Genomic DNA, 26,563 nt, shown 5'->3' on the forward strand with positions numbered 1-26,563 from the left:
ACCCATAGAAATATTCAATAAATATTAGCTTTTAATAATATGATTATTCTTCATCTACTCTTTTTTTTTTTTAAGATTTTATTTATTTGACAGACAGAGATCACAGGTAGCCAGAGAGGCAGGCAGAGAAAGAGGGGGAGGCAGGCTCCCTGCTGAGCAGAGAGCCCGATTCGGGGCTTGATCCCAGGACCTTGGGATTATGATCTGAGCTGAAGGCAGAGGCTTTAACCCACTGAGCCACCCAGGCGCCCCTCTTCATCTACTCTTTGTAGGTGCTTTGCATTACTTTTGATAAGCCACACAATATAATATTCCATGTGCCATATTATTTTCCTATTGGTGGACACTTATTAGATTATTTCAGTTTACTATATAATATTGTAAATGTAAGTTCATTTCTTTTTTTTTTTTTTTAAGATTTTATTTATTTATTTGACGGAGAGAGAGATCACAAGCAGGCAGAGAGAGAGGAGGAAGCAGGCTCCCTGTGGAGCAGAGAGCCTGATGCGGGGCTCGATCCCAGGACCCTGAGATCATGACCTGAGCCGAAGGCAGCGGCTTAATCCACTGAGCCACCCAGGCGCCCCTGTAAGTTCATTTCTACCCACCTCTCTTTATTACTTTTGTCAGGAAAAAGTTACAGAAAGGGTGTTACTAGGTCAAAAGGTATGAATGATTTTAAGACTATTGGTAGAATTACCAAATTGCTTACCCATTTATACTCTATGAACAGAATGAGTGTTCATCTCTACATTCTTGCCAGCAATAAGTCATCACTTCTTTGATTAAATATTTCACCTTGCATTTCTTTTGCTATCAGTGAAGTAGAACACTTTCCATTTGTTTATTAGCCATGTTTAATTACTCTTAGAACTATTTATATCCCTTTCCAATTAAAAAAATCAGTTAAAATTGATTTGTGTTGTGGTGGATTAGATTACAGTTTATAAATATTCACCATCTCCCCATCTCCACTCCCAATACACCTCTCTCATGTCTTACCCCCATTGATGTTGTGTTTAATAATTTGCTTTGGCTTCAGAATGAGCAGAATGAGCCTTTGGGCCTCAACATACGACTTGTTGATTCAGCCAGTAGGAAGTTAGCAGATACGAAGCAAGCAGAGGCTTACAATGTTTATGCAGTACGAATTGTTTCTGCTAATACCACGTGAGGCGTTTTCCTTGGGGGTAACTACTGCCTCTTTAGTTGGGACCCCAAGTTGAAACACATAGGACAGACCCAAACCAAACCTGCAGGGAAGAGCCAAAAGCCCAGCAGGAACAGTGGCCTAAAACAGAGCTGTCCAGCTGAGTCCAGCCGAGTCCAGCCTAGTTCCATCAATTCCCAGCTGACCCACAGATGCATAATTGAGAATAAATTATTGCTGTTTTAAGTTACTCAGTTTTGGGGTGACTTATTATGTAGTAATAGCTGATTAGTAAACTTATTGTATTATACTATAAAACTCTGAAGGAAATAGATTCATATATAATCTGCTACGCAAGAAAAAAGCTAGAATTCATATCCAAGAATACATTTGCCTCTTTTTTTTCTGCTGAGAATATCTAGACACAGTAGTTTTCATTGATTTTTACACTTGCCGCCAATGTTCTCATGTAAATTACATATAACTGAAATGAAAGTTAAAAATTCTGTTTGCAAGCAATTGTCTTTAAATTCCTTTCCAATTAGATAAAATTGTTCCATAAGTTGAATTCATAATGTTCAACTTATTTTAAACATCACAGAGCCTCTTTCTCAGTTTCTAAGCAATACACAAATTATTTTTAAACTTTACACTTCGTAAATGAATTCTTCAAAGCAACATAATTTATATAGAAATGCTACCAAACTACATGGATCAGTTGTATAAGCAACTAAGAAAACAAAGATGACTACAGAAAAGACAACAAAAATGATATCAGGGTATAAGGATATGTGGTGGTTTTTTTAAAGTTTTTTTTCTAACATGACAAGATTTCAAAGGAAATTTAATTTATTCAAAGCTATAATTAATATATTTTTTAAAATTTTTTTAAAGGATTTTATATATTTATTTGACAGAGAGAGATCACAAGTAGGCAGAAAGGCAGGCAGAGAGAGAGAGAGAGAGAGGAGGAAGCAGGCTCCCTGCCAAGCAGAGAGCCCGATGCGGGACTCGATCCCAGGACCCCAAGATCATGACCTGAGCCGAAGGCAGAGGCTTAACCCACTGAGCCACCCAGGCGCCCTATAATTAATATTTTTAAAGCAATTTAAGATGAAGTATAAATGGGATTGTTGGTTTATATTTATAAAACCATTTAAAATTAGTATAATGTCAAGTAGATAAAGCTTCTTGAGAAATATGTGTAAAAGTGAAATTAATAATCAGAAACATACAATATCTCACATTTGATTGATTTTACCATCAGCAGAATTTAAACCAATATTGGCAAATAATGAATTTTTTTTTAAAAAAAGTCTATTTCTTGTCTGGATTAGTTAGGCTAGAGAAATTACAGCAGAATATATCAAATTTCAAAAGGGTTAAAGATTTGAGCGACTTTTAATAATATGCCAAAAGTGAAAGCATTTATCCAAATGAGTCATTTTTAAAATTTTTGTGTGTATGTTTAAAAAAAAAGTTAATGAAACAAAAGTTTCCCTAGAGAATTAGAAAAAAATTACTGTTTCTATTATAATATAACAAGGCTAAAATTTGGAAATTCTGGCATAACAGCTTACTATTCAGGGTAGAAACAGAGGTACATACTGACCATTCCCCAGAGAGGAAGCACTTCGGGACTATGTGTACTCACTCAAAACAATGAAATGACTATTTGCACTGAAGGCACTGCACTACTGCTGAGGAATCCTCATTAAGGGGGCACAACACCCCTTACAGACTGTTAAACAAGAAGGGATCTAGAAGGGCTCAGGGCACTGGAAAACAACCAAGCAAACAAACATAAATGAACTTAGCTTTTAAATGAGCAGAGAATATCTCTGATTTTCGAAGTATTTTTAAAAGTCTAATAGCAAATGCTTGTTAGCAAATGCTAATAAAAACGTTTAAAGTAAAATATTCAGTATTTTTAAAATAAGGCTTTTTTCTATAGATTTAGAGAAAAACAAAGAGCAAAATCCACTGAGAATTTATGAATATTTTAGAATGTTGGAAACTATAAATGAAAAATAGAAAGTCTAATGAAGTGCTCTTTGGGTCCCATCAACGGGTCAGAAATAACACAATGGCTTTTTCTTTTTCTTTTTTTTTAAAGATTTTATTTTTTTTATTTATTTGACAGACAGAGATCACAGGTAGGCAGAGAGGCAGACAGAGAGAGAGGAAGGGAAGCAGGCTCCCTGCTGAGCAGAGAGCCCCATGCGGGGCTCGATCCCAGGACCCTGGGATCATGACCTGAGCTGAAGGCAGAGGCTTTAACCCACCGAGCCACCCAGGTGCCCCACAATGGCTTTTTCTATTATTGTACCTCCCACAGGCTTTTTCTTGACAAAGCCAAGGAACCTCAAGGACACACAAAAAACATTCAAAATACTTTCCTGTCTCCTCCAATCCTAATTCCAACAAAAAACTTGTAGGAGTTGGCTTCAAATTTAGGCTTGTAATGAAATGTGAATTCTTAAGATATGGAGATCGGCTGCTAGCTAAATTCTTTTGTGTCTAAAATTAATGATGGAAAGTAAAATATACTGAAATGATTAAAATGTGTTTCCTTACTATAACAAGCAAGGGCTAGCTGAAATATTGTAATCAGTTTCTCTAAAATGGGTCTAAGCCCCTCGTTCACTGTTAAAAAAAAATGGTTCTAGGTACAGAGGTAATCCTTATGCTTCCAGTTTTACAAATCATGCAGCATAAACAACCTTTGAAACAACCTCAGAAATGCCCCCAATAATGCAGTTACTATAGTAACTCTTGTAGGCTAGTTCTCTGAAACGACTCAGACTTCTGAATCTGAACAAGGTTACCTCACCATCTTCTATGCTTTCCTCTCCTCATAAAATTTATCATCATAACACCTACAAATTCGATAGAAAAATATCTACCCCATTAACCATACAGAACCCATTTTTCTGGCTCAAGGATTATTTCTAATGTGTATGTTTTCTGATACCTTTTCTCTTGGAACACTATCCAATAAAACAACAGAAATCAAATTGTACTTCTGACCATCACTCAACTGTCCCTGACTTGTCTTTCCAATTTTTTCCCCTCTGTTTTCGGCTTTTTGGGGAAAAAAAAAAGTGATAGAAATATTTATTGTGTCAACAATACAAAGTGTTTTTTTATATTTTACAGATATATAACCAATTAAGATATATAACCAGTGGTCCCTCTAAAAAATGCTTGCTTTAAAAAATTTGACTGTGAGATATGAATCAAGTTTAGTGAGTAAATATCTGTGTTACATGAACAAAAAGCCAAACACATTCCTAACTGATACTTGTCCAGTACCACGCCCTCACCCAAGGGATCATAAGGGCTTCTCCTAAAAAGATTTTCGTTATGGAAGTCACACCTATACCAGCCCTAGACAGCAAAGAAAATTCTATTTCATTTAATGATAAATTCCATTTGTATAGCAAGTTAGAGTTTATAAGGTGATTCCATGTACGCTATACCTTATTTAATCCATACAAGAAAAAACAATTTTCCGAACTGTTTCTCGAGCATGCTGAACTAACCAAAGAACATCTGAAATTAAACATCCTATAGTCCTACTCTACTCAAGCTTCTTGGTATACTCACTGTAAACAAAGAAAGTGAATGATTCTAGTGATCAACAAATCCTTTTTTCATTTAGTTTATGTTTAATTCTTTACTTTCTTCAGTTTACTTTCAACTTTTGGCTTTCGGTAAGAAAACTGGATAAAACAACAAAAATAATTAATGATGATGGACTACAATGTAACTTTTGTGTATAACTGAGGATTTATCTAAATACTGAGTGACACTGCAACAATAAAACTTGCATTATCACATATATAGCTATTTAACAAGGCTTCTCAGAGTTTACTTCTATAAAAACTGAAAAATGAAATAGTAATATAAATTTTTCTTGATAAGAAATATTTATGTGATAATTATTAAAATTTATAATACATTTATAATGTTACTTTGACCAGCTATGAATAATAATCAGGGTAATGATGATTACAACACAGGAAGAAAAATCTCTCAGTATCTTCTAGTAACAGGAAATTAATAACTTAATTTCAATTTACATATGTATATATCACACGAAAGTCATTAAAACATAAAACACATAACATTAAAAAAAGTTCAATGGAAAAGAGATGTAAAATTTGTGTCAGAGTTGCTCCAAGTTTTTAAAAGATTTTATTTATTCATTTATTTGAGAGCCAGAGAGTGGGAGTTGGGGGAGCAGGAAGAAGATCAGAGGGAGAAGAACAAGCAGACTCCATGCTGAGTGCAGGGCACGATGCTGGGGCTGATCCTATGACCCTGGGATCAGGAACTGAGCTGAAATCAAGAGTTAGATGCTAAACCGACTGAACCACCCAGGTGCCCCAAGTTGCTTTATTTTTAAAACAATAAACCATGGTAAGTATCATGCTTTTATATTTAGATTACCAGGACGCACTTAATAAAAATAGTTAGCAATTTTATTTTAAAATGTGAATATTTGGGCACCTGGGTGGCTCAGTCAGTTGTATCTGCCGTCAGATCATGTCATGATCCCGGGGTCCTGGGATTGAGCCCCACATCGGGCTCCCTACTCAGCAGGGAGCCTGCTTCTCCCTCTCCCTGTGCCTACCTCTCACCCTGTTTGTACTCTCTCTCTCTGTCAAATAAATAAATAAAATCCTTAAAAATAAACAAAATAAAATAAAATGTGAATATTTAAGGGGCACCTGGGTGGCTCAGTCACTTAAGTGTTCAGTTCGGTTTTGGTTCAGGTCATGATCTCAGGGTTGTGAGATCGAATCTTGTCCAGCTCTGTGCTCAGCACAGTCCTCTCGAGACACACTGTTTCTGCCCTCCCCCTACCCTGTCAAATAAATATATTTTTAAAAAAATTAAAAAATTGTTTTTGAATATTTAAAATATAATATAAACTACATTTTAAGAAATTATTTAAACTTAAGATGAGGGGCGCCTGGGTGGCTCAGTGGGTTAAGCCTCTGCCTTTGGCTCAGGTCATGATCTCAGGGTCCTGGAATTGAGCCCCACATTGGGCTCTCTGCTCAGTGGGGAGCCTGCTTCCCCCTCTCCCTCTGCCTGCCTCTCTGCCTACTTATGATCTCTCTCTTTGTCAAATAAATAAATAAAATCTTAAAAAAATAAACAAGATAAAAATTTCAGATGTAAATTTAAAAATGTCAGAGAATATAGTTTAAATAATAGTTTAATAAAATAAAAATGATAATAATATAGTTTTAAAAATTCTTTGAAGGAATACTTGAGCACAAAAAAAAGTCTGAAGATCACAATACAATCCAAACCATGCTTCTAGCCTTAGGTTATTAAATGTGAAGCTGGCACAGATTTGAGGAATTCAGATTTTCTGCTTCATCCTGAATAATATCAGTATAGTTAAAGATAACTTATATCCTAAAATATTCAACCAAAAACACTTTGTTACCCAGCATGGGAGAAAACTAAAGGGCTCTTAAGACATAAGGTACCATGTATCAAATCAGTTGTCTGACTTACAAATTGTCTAGTAACAACCTTGTGAATCATGATGCTTGCCCAGACTAAAGAAGAGCATTCCTTAGCAAGAGTTAAAATTATGGGAGCTTTCAGGATGTGTTTCTCTCACGGAAGCACTTAGTTAAATTATATCGTTTAATAAGAATGCCTACATAATGACAAAATTATTGGCTGCATTATCAATATTACTGTAACTACAGAATCTACTGCAAAAAGTGGAAGTATGCTAAAAAGTGTTCTACTAGACCAAACTGCAAGCCTCACAAAAACACCAGTACCTCAGGCTTTCAAGATCATCAGACATACTTTAGCTAAGTAGCTAGGAGCTACTAGTTAAGGCTCCTAAAATACAGTATTTCAATTCAAAAGAGTCACTGAAAAAAATTTACTTAAGTATTAAAAAATAATCATAATAATTTCAATAAGTAACACTTCTTTACCACCCACAGATGAGGGTGCAGCCTCAAAGGGGTGGGCTGATAGCTGATTTAAATAGACAAAGACAGAATGCATTTTAGTAAAAGCAAGCAAGAGGTTTGATTGACAGTTCTTGGAAAAAGGTTAAAAATTCAAAAGGACTGACTGCATGTGGCTCAGAACCTAAAAGCTTTTTTCTCCTCCCAACAGAAGAGCAGTCTCAAGTAATAACTGGTTGCTATGGAGATAAGAAACTAGAGAGATCAGAGAACTCAATTTGCAGTTAAATGGGCTGGAAACAAACCTTACTACTTGGTGAAGGAACGCGATTAAAAATATACATGATTGCCAGAGGGAATCTTTTTCACCTAGCATTTCCCAACCTCATTAATGAACAAGGGTCTAAAAAACGAAATGAAAGCCCAAGGTGTCTAAGATAGAGCACATTAAACATAATGCAGGATTTTACACATTATCACAAATCCTTCCTCTTCTGGATGACTTTGACTCTTTCTGGCGGTACTTGTTAGTAAGTACTGGAATGAGACTAAAATTGTGTTCAAGAACAAAGAAGTATAAGTGAGGGGATTCCAACTTCAATGAAAAAAAAGAGCATGACAAATAGAAGAGCAACCAGAGTAAGAAACAGATATAAGTAGTGAAAAATCTTCGGGTTTTAAAAGATCTCTTCGCAGTCACAGAATACCTTTGTGAGTGCTGTACAGGGCTGCAAACGTGACCGTGAAGAAAGTTGTGGAGTACTTCCCAGCATTGACCAAGTGAGGGAAGGCCCTCTTTGTGTCCCGATACCGGCGCAGGCACTGGATGAAACGAAGCCACGCGGGAACGCACTGAACAATGGCCCGCACGCCATACGAGTATTTGTGGCAAATTTCAGGTTCTGTGAAGATTTCAAAGGAGAAAAAATTGTAATTTAAGAAAATAACCTGTTCACATCATTTCATTATATATTATAACCACTACAAAAGTCCATAAAAGCAAGAATCCTGTGTTTCAGAATCACTTTCTTCTTTGTAACAACTACGTTCTCAAACTTTTTAGTGATAGACAAGCCAAAGAAAGAAGGTAACTCCATAGGGTGAACCTACAGGGAAAATCTGCCCTCTCATAGTTCAGACTACCTGTTCTGAATCACTTTCTTTGCAATGTGATAAAACTATAGGAAAATTAGAAGATGAGTATACTAATTAAAGGAAAAATGTTGGTTCCATAATTTAATACATCTGGAAAACATACAAATATCACTGATGACTCTAATTAATTTCATGAACCCCAAAGTGCCATAATTTATGGCAATGGGTTATACACCCTCTACTCCACCCTTTTTTAATGAAGAGCAGAGTTTATATTTTTAAATAAGAAGACTGGAGTTGGTAAATCAAATTTTCTTCAAATTCTGAGAATGCATTATAGTGTGATCAAGCTACAACAGAATTGTGGTCTGCTGGCAATCAATGAAAATGTGTTGCCACTGGCTTCATTAACTTTTATTAGATGTTACATAATCTGTCTAAATTTGGTCTTTGACATTAAGACAAAATTCCTTAATAATCTGAACTCCTGGCATACACCAAGAGCGGGGAAAAGAGCCAGAAGAAAAAACAAGATTCCCAGTAAGAATTAAAAAACAATCCATAATGACGTTCTCAAAGCACGTGATCTAACTCTAATCAGTATTTTTGCTCATAATACAGCAATACTGTGATGGAAACTGTTGGCACTAAAGCATTTGTGATATAACTACCAATGTACTAGATTTTTTTTTTTTTTTTTTTTTTGGTTTTAGAATTCTTTTAAGTATAAGTTGCAAATCTCTTGGCAAATGGATGGCTAAAATCGTAACATAATTTAAGAGCCAAATTGTATCAGATAAAGAGATTGCTAAAAGAGTGCCAAATACATTTAATTAAGTTTGTAATATTATTGGATGAGTTTTCACCATGATCTTAAATTTCTCATGCCCAATATTTTTTGGTTTATGTTGGCAGTTTAGAGGTATGGACGCACATTCATACCCTACCTTCTGAATTATTTGGCAACAGGCCCTCACTTTCATCCCATTTGAGCTCAAAACTGTAGAAGCAGATCATATATTCCAGGTCCATCAATATCACTGACAGGCTGTTCAGCTGATCGGCCAGCCAGAAATCAGCAAAGCCTACTTTATGGAAGGGGGCTGTAAATACTCGAAACTGGGGGAATGAAAAAAAAATTAAAAACACAGAAACAAGAAAATTCATATTAAATTTCTCTAATTTTTGTCTGACCATGCAGCATGATTACTTTAGCTGATAAAATGGAGACCAATGAACCAATCACTAACACAGGGAGGGACCTGGCAACAGTGGCTAGGTTGAGCATTAGTAGTGAAGGGAATGAGCTGAATAGATAACCAAGAAAGGAAATTAAAGTGGGATAGAGAAGGCAGAAATAGCTATAGTTAGAAAATAGGAAGCGGAGAGGGTGGGAAGAGTTGAAGCTGAAAGCAGAGGGTGGCAGAAGATGGAAGCACAGAGAGGATGTCTACTGTTAGGCTCTAGGGTAAATTTTGCTAGGGACCCATGTGCTATGATAATTTCTGGAATATTCTCCCATCTTAGCTGCGATGAGAGCTTAGCTAACTGAATACAAAGCTCTTCTTTGCCTACAGGGGAGAGGAAAGGAAAAATGGTATGTCTCCTGAAGCATGCCTGCCTATTCTCTAAATCAAAGTCACTTTTATTTCACTAATGCCTTGTTAATAATGGTATTTATCTTGAAATTATGCCATAAAAGTCATCAACTCATATCCCCACTGTTATAAAAACAATGTTAAATGAATTCAGATTAAATTTACTGAGTACGAATCCATGCTATATATTTTTCTCATAATGTATTTTTCATAATCCATTAACTAAAGCAATTCTATGAGCCTTATACTATTCATATCCTCCTTTTACAGATGACCTTGAACAAACTCATCCTGACCTATTCTGTGGAAGACTCTTTAGCAATGCAAAGGGAAATCTGGCATTGCAGAGAGAGGAAGACTTAGATACTAATGTAACCATTAGAAACAGGTTCCAACTGTGCAGAATGCCTTGAGAGGCCCTAAGGAAAGTGAAGATGGGATGAAGGCAGCTTTTACCCTCAACCTGTCAGACCCTTTCTATCTCAAACAGGTAAAAATGAACTCCTAATACAAGGAAATCTCACAGAGCAGCAGTTTTGAGAAATTAAAATTACAGCTCTCTTACCATCTAGCTATATTCATTTAGTAGACATATTCAGCATGGGAAACTAATGGCTCTTTCCCCTCACACTTGGCTGGTTCTTTCTATTGGTTTTGTAAACATTTCTCTTTATTATTTGATGGAGTTAAATGGCTATATTATGAATCCATCCTGGACACCAACTATCTATGAAAGGTATTGATTGGACTGGGTCTTTGGAAATTAGTCCGGATATCTGCAGGGCATAGTACAGGCTTTGTAATATTTTCTGGAGCTGATATATTTTGAGTCCATGGCTCAGTTTCTTGATCATTCTCTTGCTCTTTTAATAAGTTGTACAATAAGCCAGAGAGAGAAGCTATATCATTTGCAACCATAAAGTTTTTTTGGGGATGGGGTAAGGGGTGGGGGCTTAGTGGTTGAGATCTTAGTTTATTAGGAATGAAGAGGTTCTGGTACCAGTTTATATAGTATTTTAAGAAACTCTGGGGTGCAGAGTAGACTTTAAAGATTCAAAGAGACAGAACAAGAGGATAATTCAAGATATAACATCAAGGGGCGCCTGGGTGGCTCAGTGGATTAAGCCACTGCCTTCGGCTCAGGTCATGATCTCAGGGTCCTGGGATCGAGCCCCGCATCGGGTTCTCTGCTCCGCAGGGAGCCTGCTTCCTCCTCTCTCTCTCTCTGCCTACTTGTGATCTCTCTCTGTCAAATAAATAAATAAAATCTTTAAAAAAAAAAAAAAAAAAAAAAAAAAAAAAAAAAAAAAAAAAAAAGATATAACATCAAAAGGATCAGGAAATCTAACTCAATCCCTAGTCATGTACTTTTATGAAAACGATAGCCTAGAGCAAGTTCCTTGTGGACATCAGAGGGGCTACCATCCCTCTCATAATCTGCCAAATCCAGCCTCAAAAGCTAGCTAATAAAGAAAACCTCCTTAAGAGCAGAAGAAGAGGAGAATGCACTAAGAGATAGGGAAATGGGATTACAAAAGAAAGTGAATGCCATGAAAACAGAAACTGGAAGGGAAATTTTACAGAAGAGAGAAGATGAAAAAAGGAAAAGAGGAGGGGATAGTAAATGTTGATATAATACAACTAAGGAAGGAATCAATATAATTATAGTCATTCAACATTTAACAAAGGTTAATTATTACCAAATGTAAGCCATTGTGGAAGTACAGAGATAAATAAAACATAGTTTCTACTCTCAAGGAACCAAAGTCTGGTTGGGTAAATAGGTACCTAAAGACATAATGATAGCACTGTGTAATAAGTGATAGATACATAGATAGATACATAAAATACCCTAGAAATACAAAGAAGGGAGAGCAAGGAGCTCTGTCAGAGGGTAGAGGTGAGGGGGTAGAAAATAAAGAGATCATACTGAACTCCTGACATTTACACATAGTCAAATTCTTCTTATATTTATTTGAATTCCCCTTTTTGAATGAGAATTCTCCTTTTTCCGTTCTAATTCTGGCTAAGGTCTTCCAACTTCTACATTGTGATTTTGATTAAAATGATAATGATTCGCTGGGTAACAGTATTAAAAAAACTAGCAACAATTCAAAAAAATCTGATGTTTTACCCACATACACAAAAAAGCCACTAATAAGGTATTACAAAGGATATACGCTAACATCATTTTCTAAATTAACGTAGATCGTTAAGGAAATGAAGTTTAATTTCTACTTTTAGAGGCTTGTGAATAACCACACTCTTTGATTTTTATATTCTTTAATTTGAACCACTAGATCAAAGTTAAACACCTTAGGTAAGGTCACTATCAGGTCTCACTGTTAAATGGCAGTGGTTAAGAGTATGGATTGTAGAACCAGACTGCCTAGGCTCAGTTCCATCTCCATTACTTACTGGCTATGTGTTTAACTCCTCTAAAATTGGATTTCCTCATTTATAAAATGCTGATTGATAAAAGCTCCAACCTCATGGTTATTAAAGGATGAAATAAATTAGCACATAAAAATGTCCAGAAAAGTGCACTATTTAATGAGAATACCTCTCTATTCTCACAGTAGAGACACGTGTAAACACTTTACTATCAAACAAAAGAAATTATTGGAAAAATCAATTTCCAAATTATATAGGAAAAGGCTTTAATTTAAAAACTTTAAGTAGCTTTGAGACGCCTGGGTGACTCAGTTGTTTTAGTCTCTGACTCTTGGTTTTGGGTCAGATCATGATCTTGGGATCCTAGGATGGAGCTCCACATTGGGCTCTATGCTCAGTGTAGATTCTGCTTAGGACTCTCTCCCTCTGCCCCTTTCCCCTCAACTCTCTTCCTCTCTCTCTAAAATAAATCAATAAATCTTTAAAAAAATATGTAAAGGGGCGCCTGGGTGGCTCAGTGGGTTAAAGCCTCTGCCTTCGGCTCAGGTCATGATCCTAGGTCCTGGGATTGAGCCCTGCATCCGGCTCTCTGCTCAGCCTGCTTCCTCCTCTCTCTCTGCCTGCCTCTCTGCCTACTTGTGATCTCTGTCTGTCGAATAAATAAATAAAATCTTTAAAAATAAATAAATAAATAAAAATTTAAAAATATGTTAAGTAGCCTTTTAGAATAAATTGGTTTGTTTTTTATTTTAAGAAAATCTGAGCCATTGCTTATGTTTCCCGATTGGATTCCCAATTAGGATAAATACAGATCTGCAGAGATTTATGACCTAATTAATTCAAATAAGCTACTAATTTGACATGTAAGTATCAAAATAAATGAATTTCTAATAAAATTTTTTTAGCTTTTTGGGGGAGATTTATAGCATATAAATTCCATAGGTTCAGATTTAAATATGATTATAAAAGACATAAAGTGCCTACCACTATGGCTAAGTGATATATATTCTTTTCCACTGAAAATTAAAGGAAAAAAAAAAGGAAATATACTTTTACTTTATGATGAGACTTTTAAAAAAGAGAAATATAACTAGGGTGGAAATATTTTTGTTAATTCACTAGATATAAGTCTCAGGTTAAGTTTTCTCAGGAAGATCTGAATTAAAATAAGTTAATAGGTCAATTAATATTAAGATGCTCTATAAATAACATTTTTCCTGTATACAATTATTATTACAAATATAACAAACCACAGTGCTTCTTTGTGCATTTCACTGCTTCCAATGGTGCATTTTACTATTCTGTTATTCCTTATTATATTATCACTGCCAACCTATTCCATCAATAAGTCCTCATTTATTAGCACACAGCAGATGCATCGATAAATGTCTGCTCAATGGGGGATCATTCTGCTAATAAGACTAACTGGTCATGCATGAATCATAGCTTACTATTTAAATAAAGAAGGATGCACTGGGGAAATGCTCACTTTACACACTACACAATGATATTATTCTGTTATTGCAATAATGCAAACCATTTTAAGGTCTGAGTTTTCTGAGTCTTTCGGACCTCATTTCAAAATAACTATATAGAGATTTCACAATAGTTGAGGCAGAAGATAATAGGTATTTATAATCTTAAAGTTATTTCCTTCTAACCAGAAGAATACTACATATTTATGCAAATAAGTTTTACAATTCTAGAAAAATCTAGCAATAAAATGACAAATACTCTCAAAGTAAAAAGGTAATCTAATATGGTACTAACTGGACATGATTTATTTTTAATATAAATTTCAAAAAAACTGGTTCAAATTTTTCTGTCATTAAAAAAAAATCCTTTAAAAGTATGTTTTCTAAATGATGACCAAATGTATGCAAGGTCATTTCACACTTTTCAAAACACCTTGTACATCTAAGTTCCACACTTACACCCAAAGTTAGGCCTAGTGGTGCTATACTTAATGGGAATGATTTGCTCTTTTATTTATTATATTTAATGAAACTGGAGGAAAAGAGGGATATTCTCAATTTGTGATAAAAATGCTACTGGAAGAAATAAGAAATACAAATAAATAATAATCAACTTAGGGGAAAAAAAAAATCAAGGATAACTGGGCCATTTTCTTTTCCTGATTGCTATACATAACTTAACCTGTACTATAACATAACTGGCTCTTTACTTGTGTGCTTACTATGTTTTTTAATAGGAAAGCCATAATTTATGTCTTCAGATTTAAAAAAATTTAAGTATCATTTATTCTTCTCCTATCCCCCTAACCCCCCATGTTGCATCTCCACGTCCTCATATCAGGGAGGTTTCACTTAATTGTGGAGCATAACAAATGGCATGGAGGACATTGGGAGATGGAGAGGAGAAGGAAGTTGAGGGAAATTGGAAGGGGAGGCGAACCATAAGAGACTATGGACTCTGAAAAACAACCTGAGGGTTTTGAAGGGGCGGGGGTGGGAGGTTGGGGGAACCAGGTGGTGGGTAATAGGGAGGGCACATATTGCATGGAGCACTGGGTGTTGTGCAAAAACAATGAATACTGTTACGCTGAAAAAAATAAATAAATTTAAAAAAATTTAAGTAATGCTAGATAAAGGGAATGTACTGGTAAGAACAAAAAAAACCTCTGCTAATCTTAATGGTCATATAAAAGGGAAAAGAAGTTAAAACTACAATTTTCAAGGCAGTATACTTTCTAAGGTAGAAAAAAAAGTAAGACAATAACTATAAGAATTCTGAAAGTATGTGTACAGTCTAGTTAGTTTAATCACTAATCTTCACTTTACTGTTAGTTGTCATTCACAACCTAAGAAATAAGTACAGGAGAGCATTCCTGATTACTTTTGAAAATAGAGCTGGTTTAACTCAGGAGTAAGCAGAATTCCTTCCCCAAGCTATCTTTACACTATCACAAAAAATAACAGTAGCTATTTTTGCAAGAAATTCTATATACTATTGTTGACACTGTATGATTTTGAGATCATTAAGAAGTAGGTAAAGTGGAAAAAGAAATGCAATTTATTATAAACAATAATCAAAATCAGTTTCTCAAACTGAAGCTGTCAATCTGGTAAGATATTCTTACTGATTTTAGAGAACTAATCTTTTGTAAAATAAAAATGCTTCACTACTACTATCAATTTACAGGAAAATAATAGTTTAACCACTTCTAAAAAAAAGAAATTCAAAGAGTTCTACATATTATCACAGCTGGTTAAATAATTTGTATTTAAAAGTACTTAAATTGATCATGAATTAAGTATTATTAATTTGCAAAATCATTTCATATCTGGACACTTCATCCTCTTTTTTAGGAGGAAAAAAAATGCATGAGTGTTTTTCCCAGGGCCACTGCACAGTACAATATAAGGTTACCAATTACACTATATTCTACACCCCTGGCTCTAGAGCACCACTCACATAGACTATGAAGTGAACCATGACTTCTGGAGTTGTACAATACAGCAGACTGGGTTTCCACCTGGAGGAAGCCAATGACCAATATGCCACTCTAAAAATGGTAGACAAATTTCTGGACTTACCAGCAGTTTAAGCAGCCAAAACCGGGACTTGTAATAGAAAGTTTTGGTGGGGTTGATAAGAAAGAAAACCATAAATCCGTAAAGGACAAGTGGATACACATATGTGGGGATGACACTAATTGGAGCAAAGAAGCATGCCAGAAGGCTCAGGCACCACAATATCCCAAGGAATCCAGCAATCTGATGAAGGATGGGAAAGACAAAGAGGAAAATTGTTATTTTTATTTTTAACATTACTCAGATACATCTTTAATAAAACAAAGGTAAGATAAATGTTTAGATATTATGTCAATAATCTTCTTCAAGTAGAAGGTGGATTTCAGTATCCACAAAACCAGCTATATATAACTAATGTGAAATAAATTCATGGGACTTTATATCTTGCTTTGATTACCTCAAAAAGATGCTGATGAGACAAATTGCTTCTTGGATTAAGTTCAAAGATGAGCACATGATTCACTCCAGCCTGTCTCCAACCATATGTGTTGATGCCCAGTAGAAAAAGGAATTCAATCAGGAGAAAGCCACCTCGATAGATTCTTATCAAGGGCCATATACTTCTATCTGTTTCAAGTTTAAATACAGCTGAAAAAAATATCAATTAATTGGTGAGTTAGAAAATTCATAATGTCTCCTCTAGTTGTCTTTTTTCTTAATACTCAATGACACAGTTTTTGGCATAAAAAGTTTTTACAAATAAAACCTAAGCCTAGATCATCTCAAGAGCATGAGAAACTTGCTTCCAGATTCTTTCCCTTTTTTATTTTACTTTGCAAAATTTCACCAGGATAATTTTCCTAAAACTTGACTTTTGGCATGTTAGTCCATTGTTCCATTAGTTTCTTAGGTTATAGAGAGTAAGAGTAAAATTGTTTAGAACCAAAAGATCAGTTCTGTCAGCTAAGTATTTCTGGCATGATATAACTTCCCTGGCTTTGCGCTCTCTCTCATTAAACTGATTATAGTAATACTTATCTCATAGAGTTGCTGTGAAAATTAAAAGACATAGTATGCATGAAAGCAATTGAAAATAAAAGCAAGTGAACAATGTAATGTCATATTAATGGTAACAGTATTTATAGAATGCTTACTATGTGCTAAGAATTGTTCTCTATTTTTAAATGTAAAAATTCATTTAATCCTCCCACTGGTTCTATGAGTTAAAAACTATTATCCTCCTTTCACTGGTGAGGAAATTACAGCACAGAGAGGTTGAGTAATTTGCTCAGGATTACCAAGCAAGTAGAGGGCAGAACCAGGATTTTAACTCAGACAGTTCTGCTCCAAACCCCACAGGGCCTTTTTTTTTTTAAAAAATTTTATTTATTTATTATTTGAGAGAGAGAGAGAGAGCATAGAAAGGGGAAGGGTTAGAGGGAGAAGTAGACTCCTTGCAGAGCACAGAGCCTGATGCGGAACTCGATCCTGGGACTCCAAGATCATGACCAGAGCAGAAGGCAGTTACTTAACCAACTGAGCCACCCAGGTGCCCTAAACCCCACAGTCCTTTTTTTTTTTTTCCTTTTCAGCATAGCAGTATTCATTGTTTTGGCACCACACCCAGTGCTCCATGCAATACGTGCCCTCCCTAATACCTACCACCTTGTTCCCCAAACCTCCCACACCCCCGCCCCTTCAAGACCCTCAGGTTGTTTTTCAGAGTCCATAGTCTCTCATGGTTCACCTCCCCTTCCAATTTCTATCAACTCCCATCTCCTCTCCACCTCCCCATGTCCTCCGTGTTATTTGTTATGCTCCACAAGTAAGTGAAACCATATGATAATTGACTCTCTCTGCTTGACTTATTTCACTCAGCATAATCTCTTCCAGTCCCGTCCATGTTGCTACAAAAGTTGGGTATTCATCCTTTCTGATAGAGGCATAATACTCCATAGTGTATATGGACCATATCTTCCTTATCCATTCATCCGTTGAAGGGCATCTTGGTTCTTTCTACAGTTTGGCGATCGTGGCCATTGCTGCTATAAACATTGGGGTGCAGATGGCCCTTCTTTTCACTACATCTGTATCCTTGGGGTAAATATCCAGTAGTGCAATTGCAGGGTCATAGGGAAGCTCTATTTTTAATATCTTGAGGAATCTCCATACTGTTCTCCAAAGTGGCTGCTCCAACTTGCATTCCCACCAACAGTGTAAGAGGGTTCCCCTTTCTCCACATCCTCTCCAATACACGTTGTTTCCTGTCTTGCTAATTTTGGCCATTCTAACTGGTGTAAGGTGGTATCTCAATGTGGTTTTAATTTGAATCTCCCTGATGGGTAGATTAATTTGAATTCTCCCTGATGAACATTTTTTCATGTGTCTGATAGCCATTTGTATGTCTTCATTGGAGAAGTGTCTGTTCATATCTTCTGCCCATTTTTTGATATGATTACCTGTTTTATGCGTGTTGAGTTTGAGGAGTTCTTTATATATCCTGGATATCAACCTTTTGTCTGTACTGTCATTTGCAAATATCTTCTCCCATTCCGTGGGTTGCCTCTTTGTTTTGTTGACTGTTTCCTTTGCTGTGAAGAAGCTTTTGATCTTGATGAAGTCCAAAAAGTTCATTTTCGCTTGTGTTTCCTTTGGCTTTGGAGACATATCTTGAAAGAAGCTGCTGTGGCTGATATCGAAGAGGTTAGTGCCTATGTTCTCTTCTAGGATTCTGAAGGATTCCTGTCTCACATTGAGGTCTTTTATCCATTTCGAGTTTATCTTTGTGTATGGTGTAAGAGAATGATCAAGTTTCATTCTTCTACATATAGCTGTCCAGTTTTCCCAGCACCACTTATTTCCACTGTATATTTTTCCCTGTTTTATCAAAGATTATTTGACCACAGAGTTGAGGGTCCATATCTGCCAAACCCCATGTCTTAACCATTACATTCATTGTCCATAAAAATCATATAATTAAAATCATAAAAATCATATAATTAAAATCATAAAAATCATACATTGTATGCCCATAAAAATCTTTAGTACCACTATTACTCGGTAGTACTCTAATAGCTACAACGTTCAAACACCTTAGCCTTGTAATTCAAGTTCCACCACAATCTGTTCTCCGACTCACTCTTCCTTAACCAACAGTGCTCTTAAACATTAATTCTTATCTCCTGATGAATTTTATTAGTCTTTCACAAATTTGCTTTTTCATATTGGCTTATGTTGCCCCTATACCTAAAATGGCCTTGCACCTTCTTTCCACCAACGCACATTCTACTTAATATTAAAAGCCAAATCCTTATTTATTCATAGATTTATTGAATCATTGTTTCATTTTGAACCCACTATGTACCAAATATTTCAGTTTGGCTAAAGGTATCTCAGTTTTCTATATAACTACAAAATTACTTATTAGACTCATTTGAAATTTGATTATATACTATCTTATCCTTAATTTAAATAACGACTTACTTCTTTATATTCTCTATAGTACATAGCATATTTAATATTTTAAAAATAACAGGGCAGAAAAAGCCTTTGCTTTGGAGTTAAATACTGTAGACCAGAATTCAAATCATAGCTACTTGAGGTAAAATTACTTTATTTTTTCATATCTCCATTTCCTTATTGGTCAATGGTGATAATATCAATTCTCATGAGTTTCTCAAGAAGATTAAATACGACCAAAGACTCAAAGATGGCAGAGGATGAGACCATAGTTTTGTTTGCCAGAAATTCACTGAGATAGCTTTGAAATCATTCTAAACACCTGCAAACTCAATCAGAGACCTAAGAAAAGAACTGCTGCAATTCTACAAATAGAAAAATGATCACCTTCTCTGAGAATGACAAGAAGAAAAAACTCACTTGACAAAAGAGAATAAGAGGCAGTACTGACTGCCTAATCTGTACTAATTAGGTACTACTGTACCTAATTAGTACAGATATAAGTAAGAAGTCAGAACTAGAGATCAGAATAATGATTATAAAGATACTAGCGGGGCTTCAAAAAGCATAGAATACACTAGAGAATCCCTTTCTAGAGAAATAACTAAAATCTAATCAAGTCAAAATTGAAAAGGCTATTAGTGACATGTAAAAAAAAAGGAAGCTCTAACTGCTAGGATAAATGATGCAGAACACAGAATTAGTGATATAAAAGACAAAATGATGGAGAATAAACAAGCTGAAAAAAGAGAGATAACTATTGGATCACAAGGGGAGGAATCAAGAGATAAATGATACAATAAGTGAAAAAATATTAGAACAATTGGAATCCCAGAACAGGAAAGGGGCGGGGGGGCAGAAGGCATTACTGAAGCAAATTATAATGGAGAATTTCTCTAATTTGGAGAGGAAACAGGCATCAAAATCCAGAAGACACAGAAAACACCCTTGAAAATCTATAAAAATGGGTCAACACTCCAACATATAATAATGACACTTGCAAGTCTCAGAGATAAAGCTAAAATCCCAAAAGTAGTTCAGGAGAAGAGCTCTGTAACCTATGATGGTACAAAGATTAGATTGGCAGCAGACCTATCCACAGAGACCTAGAAGGCCAAAAAGGACTGGCAGGATATATTCTTGGTCTAAATGAAAAATTTATGCAGCCAAGAATTCTTTATCCAGCTAGGAAGTCATTCAAAATCGGAGGAGTGTTAAAAACCTTCCAGGACAAACAGAAACTAAAAGATTTTGTGATCACCAAACAACCCTACAAGAAATATAAAAGGGGTTCTTTAAGCAAAGGGTGAGCCCACAAGTAACAGACCAGAAAGGAACAGAGACAATAAACAGTGACAGTCACTTGACAGGTAAGACAATGGCACTAAATTCACATCTTTCAGTAGTTACTCTGAATATAAATGGGCCAAATGCCCCAATCAAAAGACACAGGATATCAGATTGGATAAAAAAACAAGACTCATCAATATGTTGTCTGCAAGAGATTCATTTTAGACCCACAGACATCTGCAGATTGAAAGTGAGGGGGTGGAAAACCATGAATCACAATAATGGACGTCAAAAGATAGCTGGGGTAACATTCCTTATATTGGACAAATTAGATTTTAAACCAAGGACTAATAAGAGATGAGGAAGGACAGTGTATCATAATTAAAGGGTCTATCCAACAAGAAGATATAGCAATTGTAAATATGTATGCCCCTCACTTGGGAGCAGCCAATTATGTAAGCCAGTTAATAACAACATTAAAGAAACACATTGATAAGAATACAGTTACAGGAGGGGACTTTAACACTCCCCTCACTGCAACAGACAGATCACCTTAGCCGAAGATCAACAAGGAAATATGGGCGTTGAATGGCACACTGGACCAGAGGGACTTCACAGATATATTCAGAACACTGCATCCTAAAGCAACAGAATACACATTCTTCTCGAGTGAACATAGAACACTCTCCAGAATAGAGCACATACTAGCACACACAAATCAGGTCTCAACTGGTACCAAAAGATTGGGATTATTCCTAGCATACTTTCAGACCACTGTGTTTTGAAACTTGAATTCAGTCACAACAGGAAATTTGGAAAGAACTCAAATACACGGAGGCTAAAAAGCATGCTATTAAAGAATGAATGGGTCAACCAGGAACTTAAAGAAGAATTTTCAAAATTTCATGGAAACAAATGAAAATGAAAACACAACTTTTCAAAACCTTTGGGATGCAGCAAAGGCAGTCCTAAGAGGAAAGTATATAGCAACACAAGCCTTTCCCAAGAAACAGGAAAGGTCTCAAATACACAACCTAACCTTACACCTAAAGGAGCTAAAGAACAGCAAATAAAGCCCAAGCCAAGCAGGAGAAGAGAATTAATAAAGATTAGAGCAGAAATCAATGAAATAGAAACCAAAAGAACAGTAGAACAGATGAACAACACTAGGAGCTGGTTCTCTGAAAGAATCAATAAGATTAATAAACCCTAGCCAGATTATCAAGAAGGAAAAGGGAAAGGACCCAAATAAGTAACATCACAAGTGAAAGACGAGAAATCACAACCAACACCAAAGAAATATAAACAATGATAAGAACATATTATGAGCAACTATATATATGCCAACAGATTACACAATCTGGAAGAAATCGATGTATTCCTAGAGATGTATAAACTACCAAAATTGAACCAGGAAGAAAGAGGAAACCTGAACAGATTCATAACCAGGGAGGAAACTGAAGCAGTAATCAAAAATCTCCCCACAAACAAAAGCCCAGGGAGGGATGGCTTCCCAGGGGAACTCTACTGAACATTTAAAGAATTAATACCTGTTTTTCTGAAGCTGTTTCAAAAAATAGAAATGGAAGAAAAACTTCCAAACCCTTTCTATGAGGCCAGCATTACCTTGATCCCAAAACCAGACAAGGACCCCACCAACAAGGAGAACTACAGATCAATATCCTTGATGAACATGGATGCAAAAATTATCATCATGAAACCAACAGTACTTTAAAAGGATTATTCAACACCACCAAGTGGGATTTATTCCTGGGCAGCAAGGGTGGTTCAACATTCACAAATCAATCAATGTGATACACGACGCTAATGAAAGAAAAGGACAAGAACCATATGATTCTATCAACAGATGTGGGAAAAGCATTTGACAAAGTATAGCATCCTTTCTCGATGAAAACTTTTCACAGTGGAGGGACAGAGGGAACATACTTCAGTTTCATAAAAGCCAATGACAGAAAGCCCACAGCAAATATCATTCTCCATGGGGATAAACTGAGAGCTTTCCCTCTAAAGTCAGGAACATGGCGGGGATGTCCCCCATCACCACTGCTGTTCAATATAGCACTGGAAGTCCTAGCCTCAGCAATCAGACAACAAAAAAGAAATAAAAGGCATCCGAATTGGCAAGAAGTCAAATGCTCACTCTTCGCACATGACATGAGATTCTATGTGGAAAACCCAGAAGACTCCACCCAAAAATTGTTAGAATTCATACACGAATTCAGCAGTGTCAGGGTTTAAAAATCAATGCAAAGTTAATTGCATTTCTGTACACTAACAATGCAAGAGAAGAAAGACAAATTAAGGAGTCAATCCCATTTACACTTGCACCCAAAACCAAAAGATACCAAAGATGCAAAGGATCTGTCCTCAGAAAACTACAGAACACTCATGGAAGAAATTGAGGAAGACACAAAGAAATGGAAAAACGTTCCATGCTCAGGGACTGGAAGAACAAATATTCTTAAAATGTCTAGGCTACCTAGAGCAATCTACATGTATTCGATGCAATCCCTATCAAAATGCCACCCACATTTTTTCACAGAGCTGAACAAATAATCCTAAAACTTATACGTGACTAGAAAAGACCCCAAGGGGGCGCCTGTGTGGCTCAGTGGGTTAAAGCCTCTGCCTTCGGCTCAGGTCATGATCCCAGGGTTCTGGGATCGAGCCCCACATCCGGCTCTCTGCTCCGCAGGGAGCCTGCTTCCTCCTCTCTCTCTGCCTGCTTCTCTGCCTAGTTGTGATTTCTCTCTGTCAAATAAATAAAATATTAAACAAACAAACAAACAAACAAACAAAAAAACCAAAAGACAACTCTTAGGATGAGACATGTATCAGATAAAGGGCTAGTATCCAAAATCTATAAAGATCTCACCAAACTCAATACCCAAGGAACAAATAATTCAATCAAGAAATGGGCAGAAGAGGTGAGCAGACATGTATCTCCAAAGAAGACACAGAACTGGCCAACAGACACATGAAAAAATGTTCAGTATTGCTCAGCATCAGGGAAATACAAATCAAAAACAAAATGAGATATCATCTCATACCAGTCAGAATGGTTAAGATTATCAAGTCAGGAAATGACAGATGCTGGTGAGAGTGTGGAAAAACGGAACCCTCTTGACAACTGTTGGTGGGAATGCAAGCTGGTGCAGCCACTCTGGAAAACAGTATGGAGGTTCTCCAAAAAGTTGAAAATAGAGCTACGACCCAGCAAATGCACTATGAGGTATCTACTCTGAAGATTCAAATGTAGTGATCTGAGGGAGCACCTGCTTCCCAATGTCTAAAGCAGCAGTGTTCACCATAGCCAAACTATGGAAAGAGACGAGATGTTCATCGACAGCTGAATGGATAAAGATGTGGTATATATACAATTGAAAACTACTCAGCCATTGGAAAAAAATGAAATATAGCCATTTGCAATGATGTGGAAGCAACTAGAGGGTATTATGCTAAGCGAAATAAGTCAATCAGAGAAAGATAATTATCATATGATCTCACTCATATGTGGAACCTACGAAACAAAATAGAGGATTATCAGGAAGGGAGGGAAAAATCAAACAAGATAAAGCCAGAGAGGGAGATAAACCATAAGAGGGTCTTTATTATAGGAAAAAACCAAGAGTTGTTGGAGGGAGGGAGGTTGGGGTGGGGGAGATAAGGTAACTGGGTAATGAGCATTAAGGAAGGCTCATGATGTAATGAGCACCAGGTGTTATATAAGACTGATGAATCACTGAACTTTACCTCTGAAACTAATAATACAATATTAATTAATGGAATATAAATTTTAAAAATATCAATAAAGATGAAATTATTCTTTAAAAAAAGATTAAATGTGATAAACATAAATTACATGCCTACAACAATGACAAGTATTCAGTATACATCAGTTTCTTTTTCCTTTTGCCTGAGAGGCCTCATTTTTTTTCATTAATTTGACAAATATTTATTACATGCCTATTATACTTAAAAGCATTCAAAGAGCTGGAGTTTCAGTAATTAACAACAGAAAAAATATCTGTCTTCCGGAAACTATTCTGTAAAATGTCAGATAGTGAAGATAGTGATAAGGGTTTTTTTTTTTTTTTCCATTTTATAATTTATTTTTTCAGCGTAACAGTATTCATTGTTTTTGCACAACACCCAGTGCTCCATGCAAAACGTGCCCTCCCTATTACCCACCACCTGTTCCCCCAACCTCCCACCCCTGACCCTTCAAAACCCTCAGGTTGTTTTTCAGAGTCCATAGTCTCAAAAGAAAAAAAACGTAAGGAAAGGAAATGAAGAATGGTATTATTAGGTGCTGTATTAGGGTAGTTAAGAAGAGCTCTCAGGAGATTACACTTACAAAGATCTTTCTTTTTAAAAAAGATTTAATTATTTATTTTAGAAAGATGGGGGGAGAGACAGAGGGAGAAACAATCTAAAGCAGACTCTGTGCTGAGAGTGGAGCCCAATGCAGGGCTTGATCCCATGACCACAAGATCAGGATCTGACCTGAAACCAAGTCTTACTACTTAGGTTAGTTGTTTTTGTATATATCAGCAACAAATACTCTGAAATGAAATTAAGAAAACAATTCCAATTATAATAGCATCCAAAAGAATAAAACATGTAGGAATTAATTTACTTAAGGTGTAAGATGTGTACGTTAAAAAACTACAAAACATTGCTGAAGGGAATTCCATGTTCATGGATTTACAAGACTTGATACTGTTAAGATGGCAATGCTCAAAAGTGTTCTGCAGATTTATTATAATCTCTATCAAAATTACAATGGTCTTTTTTTTGCAGAAATGGAAAACTTGATCCTTAACTTCATATGAAATTACTAGAGGCCATGGATAGCCAAAACATTGTTGAAAAAGATCAAAGTTAGAGGACTCACCTTTTGTGGTTTCAAAATTTACTATAAAACAGTGTGGTACTTGCATAAAAACAGACATACAGACAAATGGAATGGAATTGGGAGTTAATGAGTAAATTAGTTTTCAACAAGAGTGCCAAGACCATTCAATGGAAAAGAGTATTTTCTTCAGCAAATGGTGCTGGGACAACTACATATCCATAAACAAAAGAATGAAGTTGAACCCCTGTCTCTCAGAATGTACAAAAATTAGTTCAAAGAAAGAAAAATATAGATAAATCAGGCTTTATCAAAATTAAAAACTTTTGTGCATCAAAGGATATAATGAAGAAAGTGAAAAACAGTCTATACAATGGGAGAAAATATTTGCAAATCATGTATCTTGCTAAGGGTCTATTACCCAGGATATATAAAGAAATCTTGTAACTTAACAAGAAGACAACTCAATTAAAAAATGAGCAAAGGACTTGGACAGACATTTTTCCAAAGAAAAGAAACAAACAGCCAACAAGTTTGAGCACTGAGCATATGAAATGATGCTCAATACCATTAGTCATTAGGGAAATGCAAATCAAAACATTAACAAGATATCACTTCACACCCACTAGGATGGCTATAACTAACTAACTAAATAAATAAAAAGGAAAACGATTAAGTTGGTAAGCGTATAAAGAACATGGAACCCTCATAAATTGCTGGTGAAAAGGAAAAATGGTGTAGCCTCTATGGAAGACAATTTGGTGGCACCTCAGAAGATTAAACATAGATTAGCACATAACTGAATGACTCCACTCCTAGATATATATCCAAAAGAACTGAAACCAGGTACCCAAATAAATCCATGAATATGCGTGTTCACAGCAGCACAATACACATTAACTGGGGGATAGAAACAACCCAGTAGAGTATATGTTGTTTTGGTAGAGACTGCCGAATAGTTCTCCAAAGTGCTATACCCATTCTCACGCATTCACTTTAATACCTTCATGACATTTCATTGTACAGAGGTAATATCATTTAGTTTTTTAAATAATTCCTAACTGATGAACATTTGAGTGGTTTCTAGGATTTTGCAACTATAAATGAAATGGCAGTGAATACATTCATCTCATATATGTTCTTATACCCACATATGTTTATAAGATAAATTTCTAGGAATAAAATTGCTAGACCAAAGTGACCGCATTTAAAATTTTACATATACTGTCAAATTATCCTCCAAAGAGATTGAA

General features: G+C 35.8%; 1 protein-coding gene across 1 annotated transcript in view; it reads right to left on the reverse strand.

The window, feature by feature from the left end:
• XPR1 (xenotropic and polytropic retrovirus receptor 1) overlaps positions 1-26,563 on the reverse strand; it is a 244,176-nt gene that overhangs the window by 42,302 nt on the left and 175,311 nt on the right. Inside the window, exons 8-11 of the mRNA XM_045982852.1 lie at positions 16,143-16,333; positions 15,749-15,928; positions 9,147-9,318; positions 7,812-8,006 (exon numbers count right to left, since the gene is read on the reverse strand). Coding sequence (XP_045838808.1) covers positions 7,812-8,006; positions 9,147-9,318; positions 15,749-15,928; positions 16,143-16,333 — 738 coding nt within the window. The remainder of the gene's footprint in view (positions 1-7,811; positions 8,007-9,146; positions 9,319-15,748; positions 15,929-16,142; positions 16,334-26,563) is intronic.

The sequence above is a fragment of the Meles meles genome, chromosome 17, assembly GCF_922984935.1.
Source record: "Meles meles chromosome 17, mMelMel3.1 paternal haplotype, whole genome shotgun sequence".
NCBI classification, from domain to species: Eukaryota; Metazoa; Chordata; class Mammalia; order Carnivora; family Mustelidae; genus Meles; species Meles meles.